This window comes from Urocampus carinirostris, chromosome 2, assembly GCF_059441175.1.
Source record: "Urocampus carinirostris isolate Australia breed hairy pipefish chromosome 2, RoL_Ucar_1.0, whole genome shotgun sequence".
Lineage (NCBI taxonomy): Eukaryota > Metazoa > Chordata > Actinopteri > Syngnathiformes > Syngnathidae > Urocampus > Urocampus carinirostris.
Genome location: NC_142350.1, coordinates 48,786,348 through 48,798,215, shown reverse-complemented (window position 1 = coordinate 48,798,215; position 11,868 = coordinate 48,786,348). Strand labels below are relative to the sequence as shown.

General features: G+C 37.6%; 1 protein-coding gene across 1 annotated transcript; it reads left to right on the top strand.

Annotated features, from left to right (window-relative positions):
* Positions 1-25: 25 nt before the first annotated feature.
* m6pr (mannose-6-phosphate receptor (cation dependent)) lies at positions 26-10,812 on the top strand. Its single transcript, XM_088326892.1, has 7 exons — positions 26-326; positions 2,537-2,709; positions 2,779-2,948; positions 4,903-5,012; positions 5,176-5,306; positions 7,795-7,921; positions 9,675-10,812. The coding sequence occupies exons 1-7, from the start codon at positions 321-323 to the stop codon at positions 9,795-9,797; spliced, it is 840 nt and encodes a 279-aa protein (XP_088183018.1). The 5' UTR covers positions 26-320; the 3' UTR covers positions 9,798-10,812.
* Positions 10,813-11,868: the final 1,056 nt, after the last annotated feature.

Sequence of the window (11,868 nt, the reverse complement as noted above, 5' to 3'; positions counted from 1 at the left end):
GGACACTTCCTGTCAGCTGATTTGTCCCCTGTCACGTGATTGGCTGTTTGCTTTCACTTCCGCACTGTGTTAACTGTGGTGTTTATCTTGCGTCTCTTCAACCGGTCGGATGACGTTGATCACATTTTCTCTAAAGAGATTATCAGTTTATTATAAAGATTATCAGGACTTTTGACGCTTTTGTCCAATTATGCCATGATTTGATTTCAGGACAAATGTGAAACAGCGTTGCCGTTAAAGTCAACCAGGAAGTGGCGTTGACACTACAGCGTTAAGTTGTACGCTTGGGGGACGCAAATTGCAGCTAATAAAAAATAAAAATGCAGGTAAGTTTTTAAAAATGTTCTCATTTTTTCCTCCCTTAAGGCGTAACGTGCAGCATATGGTAGATTTTATTAGAGTAACGACTGCAGCTCAAGTTGTTTGTTTACTGCTTTTAAATACACAGGGTTCGTGGGGGTGCTTGAAATCCTTAAATGCTTGTGTTACTGTTGTGCTTTCAACGATTGAAAATGGCTTGAATTTTGAGTGAAGTACTTGTAAATGCTTGAAATTGTTGCCACGTTTCTCCACGAGTCCGCTTCAAAATAAAAAGCCTCATGTGTATCGGTTATTATATCCCGGACATTTCCATTTTAATTTCTGTCACCATGGCAAAAATGACACAGGTGTATGAATATATATATATAGGGGATGTCACAGTTGTATCCGTCCATTTATAGTGTAAGTATATGTATTTGGATAGCCACTGCTGCAATATTGCAATCAATGTGTCACTGCATATTTAGTAATGGTTGTATGATTTCCTTATCTGAACCTCTTTATTATTTCAGTCATTTATAACTTTTCATTCGTGTAGTCATAATTAATTCACTTCTTTATTTATTCAGTTGCAATTGTAGGGCTTCTCTATTGCTTCTGTTGTGTTTTATTTTGGAGATGGATGAGGCTTGGGCTTGTCAGTTCCTGTTAGAACAGATTATACAAGGACGCCTCTTTCCATTTAAGAATTCCAATCTTTTAGTTTCATTTCCACTATGGTTTTGTTTTTGGTGAGAGCCTCCCAGTATAAAGGTAACTGTCAGCCATTTTGACTGTGCGCTCATGAATCCTATAGCATTATTAATCTTGTATCTTATTTGTGCCCAAATAATTCTGTGATTATAAAACATCGAAGAAACTGCACATCTCAGCTCCAGTGCATGTTTTACCTGTCTGACAACTACGATGTAAATGAAAAGGCGGATAGAAAACGAAAGTATACTTCAAGTACAAATTGTAAACACACAAGACAGAGCAATGGAGTTTGGTACTGCGCTGACTTTGCTGAGTGGCATGAACGAAATTGTCCTTGATTTAATGTGAAATCCGTAAACAACGCCTATTTGCGTATTGACGTCATTCCCGTTTCGCCATTGTAATCAGAATACAATGCAAGCAGCATCTACACTGGGATACTGTATTCCAGGGGTCGGGAACCTTTTTGACTCAAAGAGCCATAAAAGCAAAAAATATTAATTTTATTTTGGGAAAGAGCCACACCATATATTATGAGACAAATTTACTAAATTGCTAAACCGGCGCCCCAGACAAAAGCTTAGTCTTCAGCACATTTATTTTTGATGATTTGATAAAAATTATGAAAAGAGAATAATGCCAGAGCCCCTGTCCCAAAATCAACAAACATACCACTTTAAACTTGTCTCTTTCTTGCAATGACTCAAGATCGGTTAAACTCCTTTTGACCCTTTTTTTCATACATATTGGTTTCAAAACCAGATGCAAGCATTTATTTTGTAAAAATGTCACAACATTCTGAGAATAGGGAGCCTTATGTGCTTACCTTTGGCGAGAGATGGGAGGGAATGCTTGTACTTTTTGCATAGCTCCACCCATCCCTCCCACTCACCCAATCAAATGACTGAGTTCTCTTCCGGTGTTTTGGCGTATTTACAGTTCTGTGGATTCATCATAAAGTATCTGAACACTGAACACAGATTGTATAGTGAACTTTTAAATAAAGGATTCTTTAGCGTTGTACAGCCAAAACGAGTTTTGTTCCCCCTTTTTTTGTGTGACACCTTGACTGTAAATCGTAGTGAAAAACGTGCCCTATATATACTGCGAAGTGTTTCCATTACATCTAGCTTTGGTTTGGCTTTACGTATACCTGAAGAGGATAGACGATTCCGGTTTTGAACAAGATGGAGAAATTTTGCATGCAATCAAATTGGTCTCTGAGCCACAGATACTCATAGAAAGAGCCATATATGGCTCGCGAGCCATAGGTTAATTAGCCGGTCCAAATTGTCCCTAGGTTTGAATGAGTGAGTTGTCCGTCTCTGCGCCTTGCGACTTGCTGGCAACCAGTTCGGGGTGTCCCCTGCCCACTGCCGGAATGGGCTCCAGCACCCCGCGACCGTACTGAGGATAAGCGGTGCAGCTAATTGATGGATGGATGGAAGTGTATCTTGGCTAAACAAAGGTTGAGAAGCACTCGTGTAAACAATCTATCCTTTGATTGTAATTTTTACAGGTATCGAAGACTTCCCTTCGAAGTTGTCTCCTGGTTTGGACGCTTGTGGTTAAGGTGGTCCTGCAAAGGAACCTAGCGTACGCCGCCGACGCCACCAAAAACTGTAAACTCACGTTCGAGTCCGAGAAAGAACGGAAAGTCCTCCAACGAATAGAGACGCTAGGTCATAGGAAGTAAGTCGCAATATGGACGCCCATGAGCGAGGATTTCAATCTTACTGATTTCAATTCCCCTCACGGTAGCTTTACGGCGGAGACCATGATCGGCGAGGACGAGTACTCGTACGTTTTTCACTTGTGTGGCGACGCAGGCGGCGTTCCCGGAGCAGGAGTCATTCAAGTGGAAAAACAGAAAACTGGGAAGACAACAACCGTGATCGGAATGTACAACACGACAGAAGTCATCGGAGGAAGTGAGTTGCATCACCGCAATCTTACCTGGGGTTCCTAGGAACTCGGCGTGTACTTCTTTCTTTCGGGTTGCCCGTTTGTCCGTCATCTTTTCTAAACTCAAGCAAAGTAGTTTCTGGGTTTCCGAGGTTCAACTTGAAGTTTGCTGTAAGAATAAACACAAAAACAAACCACTTGCTGTCAGTCGGGGGTGTCAACTCATTTTAGCTCGGAGGCCAAAGTCGCGTGAGAAAAAACTCATGGAGGCCAGACGTCTTGATTAGAGCGAAAGAAAAGAAGGGAGGGAGAAAAAGACAGAACGAGAGAGAGAAAGAGAGTGAAATATAGGAAGAAATTGAGAAAGAAAGCACGAGAGAGAAATAGAGGGGGTGAAAGAAAGGGAAATAGAGAGAGATAGAAAGAGAAATGGAGCAAAATAGAAAGGGATAAAGAAAAGAAGAAAGTGACAGAAAAAGAAAGAGAGAAAGGAAGAAGGATAGTGAGAAATTAAGAGATACAAGAGAGAGAGACACAAAGATTGTGAAAGTGACAGTAGAGAGGGAGAGAAAAAGACAGACAGCGGGGTAAAGAAGAAAGAAAGAAAGCGATAAAACAAGAGGGTTTCTGAGAGAAGTAATACTATAAAGAGAAGCACAAAGAAAGAAAGAAAAAGAGAGTGTGAGGGAGGTAGTGAGAATGCGGGAAAAAAGAGAGAAAAGAGAAAGAAGGAAAAAAGATAGACAGAAAGGGAAGATAAAGAGAGAGAAAAAATACAGCTACAGTTGCTTTAGAAATGATAACTGGCTTTGATGACATCAAGTGCACATATTTAAAATTGCAGCTCATTTTTCTCTCGTACTTCTCTGAGTTGTCTCACGTGCCTGATTCGGCCTGTGGGCCGCATGTTTGACGCCCTGACATATATATTTTCTGACTGTCTTAGCTTCATGCTAACACATGATTTAACGGACCATTTACTTATTGTAATTGTAACTAGAATTTTGGGGTCGTTATAAACAGCACACCATTGAACATTATTAATAGCAGTACATTGGTAGATACATTATTTTTTATAACAATAGTGTGTCGTGAGACTTTGTCTGATTTTATTTGTTTATTGATCTAATTTTATCTAATGATAACAACAAATTAAGCGTTTTTGTTATACTGTAGTCTTTTGTCAATTTAACATTTTCTCCTGGCAGATATTGCTGCTCATTTTTGTGTTATATATCTTTTTCTACAAGTTTCAAAAATGTAGTTATATCATTGTTTGAGTAGTCGATCATTTTCTGTATTTTACAAGGAAAAAGTCAAAATAAAATCGAACAATAAAATCAGAACATGGGCAAAATTAAAGCTAGTTTTGAAAAAGTAAATTTAAAAGATATTAAATCTTTGTATTCTTTCAATATTTTTTCAATGAAAAAAGTGTGCTTTTAAAATGTTGCCAAACACTCTATTAAAAACGGGCATAGATTCTTTATCCTCATTGTCGACTGATTATGATTTATTTATTTATTCAATAGCTTTAAGGATCACTGTCTATTATTTAGCACCTGCTAGTGGTAAAATTATGGTAATTTGTTCAAAAATAAACAACATTGACATAAATAATAAGCAAAAATACAAGAACTAACATAGAAACAACATGTTTTATGTAAATACTTGTTGACCGTTAAATTTTAATCTATTTCACCTAACATGAGAATCACGTAGAGGGAGCTGACATGATTGTCTGACATCTTGCTGCTACGAGTACCTCCCAAAACTAAAAAAAAACGTGCCTAAGGCTGGGCAAAAAAAAAGTGAAAAAAAATGGTGCCGTCTGATCACTCTGAGTCTCCGTAGTTGCATTCTTCCTTGTGGTTTTTAGCAGTCGTTTTGGGGTCACTTTACGATACAGCGACATTTAGTGCTAAAAAATGAATGTCCCTTTATGCAGGTTGAAATACTGGATTTTTTTCCCCCTTGCAGGTGACTTTGTGTGGCTACAATACGGAAATGGAGAAAAATACGACAGCCACTGCTCCCAAGAGCAGAGAAAGGCCATGCTGATGATTTTTTGCAACAGGAATTTGGACGTGGTGAGTAGGAACACGGACCAAAAAAAATAATCATTTATTTGAAGGAACCTGTTTGCCCACGTTCTGGTGTGTGCTTTGCTAACTAACTCTATGCTAACTTACTTACAGTATTTGAAAAAGAAAATACAGAACTCAATGTGGAAATACATCTAAATGTTTGCAGGGCCAGCTGGAGGTAGTGCAAGAGAACAGAATACGGGAGCAAAACTGCTTTTACTTGTTTAAGCTTGAGACCAGCGCCGTGTGTCCAGCTCTGGAATACAAACTAAGCGCCGGCTCCATTATCCTCATTGTGTGAGTACATGGAGGAATTTGATGAAATTCACAGTACCTCGGAGTTGGGTATCTGTGATCCAATCAAGTGGAAGTGCAGAATTTTGCGATTGAGAAAAAAAACAACTCTTTGATTCTATTGTCTTTCTGCGTTTTATAAATCAGTTGTTTTCAACTGGATTAGCCCCAATTACAAGCTGCAATTCATTTTAAGAAAAAAAAATTCTACTTCTCAAATGAATCCAATGAAATGATTGTGCAGTGTTAACCAGAGATAGTAGAATATAATTCAGTTGTTTTAAACAATGATGATAATAATAATAATAAACAGGGTTGGGTAGGGTTACTTTAACTGGATTACTTTCAATTACTTTTGGATTACTCCAATACCAAATATGCTAATAAAAGACAAGAGAAACTAAATATGAATAAAATTATGACTCACAACACGTGGTAAGCTTTCTCTCCTGGCTTTGATCTCCGGCAAAACTAACACCAATTGCGACAGAAACAAAATGAAAATAAATCCAAACAGCTTTCCAACATCATTTTTGCCGTTCCATGTATTCCGTTACTCCCCGAGCCTGCACAAAATTTAATAATTTTATTCATATTTAGTTTCTTTTGTCTTTTATTTTCATATTTGGTATTGGAGTAATCCAAAAGTAATTGACAGTAATCAAGTTAAAGTAATCCTACCCAACCCTGATAATAAGTAATAATATAACAGTGATAATATTTACTTTAATGTGACTGGGTGTATTATTTACCGACTCTTAGTTGTAAAAAAAAATATTTTTGAGCACATCAAACTGAGATAGATTTTTTGCAACTTATTTGGGGATTTTTTTGGGTTGCTGCTAAATGCTTTTGCACTACTTTTCATTGCACTGTTGTTTGAAAGCACCATTTTCATTGCACTATCATTACAATTTAGTTCAGTTTCTAAGCAGTAAGTTTTAAATATTTTTGGACTTTATCCTGGCAGTCTTTTATCTTGTTTTCTCTTTAAAGTCTTTACTACACGTTTCACCTGGAGTGCTGCGTCTAATCTTGTTGCATTCAATCTTTCACTATTTTGTTATTAACAAGAAAGACAATACAAAAGAGTAATAAGCAAACATACATGTAAGGCATAATACTCGTAGGTTGAGAATCATGCATTTATTTGTTCACGAGTTCCTTAAAAACTAGGGTCGCCGGGGCACTATTTCCTATGGTGTGTCTTGGGCAAATACAATTTGGTGATGCCCAGCTCTCTCTAGGCCATATTTTTTGTTCCCCCACATGAAACTGATTGTACTGGTTCTCATGTTTTTTCAACTTAAGCGATACTGTTATTACATAATTATTATCTTATGTGTTTAAATGAATGACTGTTGCTGGTACAAATCCGGCTCGAACGACCAAATGATAAGTTTTTAGTCTAGTAAACACTCAAATTTAGGAGAGAAGACACCAATTAATTTTCAACTTTTGAGGGGAATAGGAGAGGACAGTAAATGTAAATGGTCTGCATTTATATGGCACTTTTCAAGTCAATGAAAACCTCCCAAAGCGCTTTAAAATGTGCTTCACACTTTCCCTTTTACACACTAACTAACCGATAGCAGCGTCAGCCATGCAAGGCAACTACCTGCTATCGGGAGCAATAGGGATTCAGTGTCTGCCCAAGGACACTTGGACATATAACACAGAGGAGCTGTCAATCGAACCTGTGACCTCTTGATCCCAAGACAAGCGCTTTATTTCCTGAACCAATGCCGCCCCACAGTATGACAAAAACCCTCACAATGCAAATTCCAATCTGTTCCAAAGGTCCTCTTCTGAGCCCTTTCTTTTTAGTAAATATGTAATGTTACAGAAGCAGATCCTCCCTGTAGGGTGTGGACTGGCCCAAATTGTATGTATATCATAAAATAATGCAATGACAATGACAGCAACATTGTGCAAAAATAATAATTAAGAAATAAAATACGAATATAGATTTACCTATACATAGGCAAGATATTTTTTCCCAATCTTGGGTGCTTGTTTCAGGCGGTGATGGCTCTGAGTAAGAAACTGTCTCTGAGCCTGTTATACTTTGTCTCAAAGGACCAGTGTTTTATTATTTAGTTCCTCCTAGAGGTAAAAAAAAACGTTCTTAATTTAAATAAAACAACATTGATTTAAATGATAATAAAAAAACATTAACTATTATACAAAGGTGCATGTTTTTAAAATACTCTTAGGTAGAGAAATTTGTATTTATTTTACGTATCATGAGGCTCACCTAGACATAAAAATGTAAGTGGTTTCGTCCAATCAGACACATCACGGTTTTCAAAGTGTGTGCATTTGTGCGTAATCTTGACTTTTTCCCTGTCCTCTTGGGGAAGAGGAATCTATTGACTTGTGTAAGGCTTTCTTGTATCTCTAAAATATTACATTTGAACAAGGATGTGTAGAATTCTTCTATCGACTGGAAGTGCAAATTTCACCACCTTTTTCTTATTTCCTTTTCCAGTTTGTTTTCCCTTTTTGCTGTTTACCTGATCGGAGGTTTCCTGTACCAGCGGCTCATCGTCGGAGCCAAAGGCATGGAGCAGTTCCCCAACTACGCCTTCTGGTCTGAGCTCGGCAATCTCTCTGCAGTAAGTCCCAATTATACCTGGGAATCTTTTTATTCGGTATGCACCAGATTTTCTGCACCGAAAATGTTTCTGATGGAAAAGGCATTCTCAGTTTTGGACGAAAGAAAAAAATAAAACCGAAAAAAGACATTCAATAGAATGTTTTGATGATACCACACGTAAAGTGAGGCGAGCCTTGCAAAGCTGGCTTCACTCGGGGCACGGTTTGTGGTCGGCTCAGCTAATTATATTCTTTTTTCACTCAAAAAGCAAAGAAATGGAAGATTTTACAAACGAGACATTTTCTCAAGAGATTGTGTTTCCCTCTGTTTCCACATTTTCGTTGGCCACTAGCCAAACTTTTAATAATGTTTACATGCCAACCCTACACAGCTAACCATCTACAGTTTCATGGTTTTAGTGGGTAAAAATGTACCAGTACTTTGTGCTTGACATTCAATTTGTTTGTCCCTCAAGTTAATCGGCCGGTGCTAGGCTGTGTGCAGCGATAATTGAATTTACTGTTATTTATTTATTTTAATTTTTTTTTTTTTTTTTTGGGGGGGGGGGGGGGGGGGTTTCATTATCATCATGATCATCAGATACTTTTTCCTCTTGATTTCCTGTCACTATTCTATCCATTAAAAGCTAACAAGCCTCAAAGATATGTACTTCTAAAAAGAGAGACTGTTTTTTTTTCTTTACTAGAATGATCTTGCCTGTGTTATTTGCACTTAAGAACTCTCTGTATTTGGAAAAAAATAAAAATATATCCTTTTTGGTGTTTCTTGAGACTAAAAGAAAATTATTTAAAATTAGTAATATTCCATTCCGTTTATTATATTTTAATATTATGCATTTTAAGCAAATAAATGTTTATTATTATTATCCCTTGTTTATCACGTTTAATGGAAACCAGTACCCCTCTGCCATATACAATATTCCGCAAAGTAGCCCACCCATTTTTAACATGCTTTGCTGGCCCCCACTCACAGGAATAGTCGACTGGATATAATGGATCACAGCCGCACCAGGCCTTATCATTTCATGTGGAAATTAGAAAAAAGGAGCATGATACAAATTTGCTCCCTCGAACTTCACTCTCAGCAATAGTCAAGTAGGGATAATGGATTGTGTTCAAATCAGTGCAATTTAATTTGGGCAGCCTGAACAAAAAAATTGTTCTGCCAGCCCATGTTCTTAGCAATAGTTGAAGGGGAATAATTAATCAGAGCCACAAGTGTGCATTTCATTTTAGGTGGGCAAGTATAGCACCCCCCTCGACAAAAGTTCCGGCCCTCGCAGCAATTTGGGATTGGGATAATGGATCACAGCCGCATGAATGCAGTTCATTATAGGTGTAAATGATGGTAAAAAAGAAACAGCTGCCAGGCCTGACAAAAATACACTTTGCCAGCACCTGCTAGCGGCAATATGTGATCGGGTGTAATGGATTGCGGCTGCGCAAGTGCAGTTTAATTTTTTTTAAGAAATAACTTTAAAAAAAAAAGAGCTGCCAGGCCCGACAAAAATGTGTTCTGCCAGCCCCCTCTTGCAGCAATATATGAATGGGGATAATGGATCGCAGAATAATTTTCAACCCACAATGCAGCTAGGGATTACAGTATGATTTAGTTATTGATTCATTGGGGTCATATACTTTGGCAGTTGCTTTTTCGGTATCCCAAATGTTCATTTCGGTGCATCCCTACTTTTTGCTGAATTTGCATGGATTTTATGTGCCATAAATGACATCATCGTTACCTCTCTCCAGGACGGTTGCGACCTCGTATGCCGCTCACGGGATCGAGACCAGGCCCCCAATTACACGCCGGTGTCCGCAGAGCCTATGGATGAGGAACCAGAAGGGAGAGACGACGACTTGTTACCGATGTGATCTCGTTTCAATCGTGTTTTTTCCATGTGTGACTATTCTTACAGCTTTGATGAAAGTGCTTGTAGGCGAACTCAGTTTTTCCTTTTTTTCTTTTTTAGTGCGGGTGCAGTGGGCAGCAAGGCTCACCACGTCATTCAGCTGTTTGATGGTAAACAATCAAATGCTTGATTTAGATTTGCAGACTCAACGTATTTCGTCTGTTCAAACAGAGAAAATATTCTGCTTTTTTTCTTCTAATGTTGAAGAAATGTTATAGTTATTAAGTTATTAAAGACTGCTGCAACTTGAGTAACTTCAATTAAGGACTGGTTGCATGATGTGAATTAGAAGTGAGATCAAGCCCAATGAATCCAGTCCAATCTGAGGGTATTGAATCCCAAACCAGCCTGAGCCCGACATATTAACTGGATTTGAGGGGCAGGGCTTTTTTAATTATGAGGAGGAGGGTTTCTCTCTCGCTGACTTTTTTTTTTTTAAATCATCCTCCAATAATTGTTCTCACTCTTTCTTTTTGGAGGATCAGCGTAATGGATTGCGTCCCCCTTTAGCGCAACACAGCTCGCGTCTGAAAATAAAATAAACAAATAATAATGACTGGTGGATCCTTTAAAAAAGAAATAAACACAGAGAGGTAGAGAAGCCCGGCCTGAACCCGAGTGTAATAAATAACATTCAGGTCGGGCTCGGGTTTAAGATATTACCCCTATGTGAATGTTAACTATGACTATATGTGGATGTATACACGCATCACTTCAACACCCTGCTATAAGAAGTAAAATTGCACCTATGAATTCAATACAAGAATATAAGAGCCGCTAATGAATCTGAATTGTTTCCACTTGAAATCTAAAAGGAAATGTAAGGAAATACTTACATTTGTATCAATATATTTTGATAAAATAAATGCACTTTTACTGCAAAATACCAAAGTTGAAAAAAAAAAAAATACTGTCTAGTTATTGTATGTGGGTACATAATGTCAACTGATGGCCAATGGAATAAAATATGGATGAGTTGTTTTGTGTTTTTGTCTACTACCATAATCTAATTTTCCCCTGTATTGTACATATTGAATATTCTGGTCAGTCAATAATTTGCAGGGTAATCTTTTAATGCACTCAATGCCCTTGTACAAAGCAGGTGTAGTGGTTGACTGAGCCTGTTTCAACCCAACTTCAAATTTTTAAAGTAAGAATTTCTCATTTTTGGTAGTAACATGAAAACAGTGGTAACATGAAATTATTTTGGAAATTCATATCAGACGTGTAACCCTTCATGCTAATCTGTCACAAGAAATAACAGCTCTCAGCTTTTTAAAAGTCTGTGACCTCTGTTTTAATGTTTTATTAGAATCTCTGTTTTATTTGCATTGCTTCTATGTTTTGTTTTTTCTGTTTTACTGAAAGAAAAACCCAAAATACTGCTGTCTTTGTTCGTAATTCGGATCTAAACAGTATGTTTTTAACTCCGTTTTATAACAATAAACGGAAGTGTATATAATATTTTCCGCAGGGGTGTAAAACTCATATGAGCTTGGAGGCCACATCGTGGCCTGAGTGGTAAATTAATGGCATAAAAGGGGCCTTTGCTGCAGGTCTACAGGTTTTTTTCGGAGGCTCACAAATACAATTAATAAATTCTGACGGATAAGATTTGATTCTAAAATTATTACTGAGGGTTTTTTTCAACTTTAAAGATTTAATCTCTTGTATTGTTTATCCACTGTGCATTTGTGGGGGGGGGGGGGGGGGGGGGGGGGAACCCAACAACAATTAAATTAATTTCCATTACAGTTTATATAACTCGGGGAAACTCATGCAGACTGGTAAGTGACAGATATAGTATGAAAAGACTAATTTAAATGATTTAAAAGTCTTTTTTCAAAATGTATATATTTTTTTTATTAAAATGTTAACCCGAATGTGAGAACTTCACTGTTTTCCTAACTAACTATTTAAACTTTTCAAAGACACCTAGGTATTTTTCGTGTTCCCTTGAAAGGCACGTCCAATACGTTTATTTTAAAAAAGTAACATTGTGATAGGTGTCCTGAATATTTCCTGGTTGATAA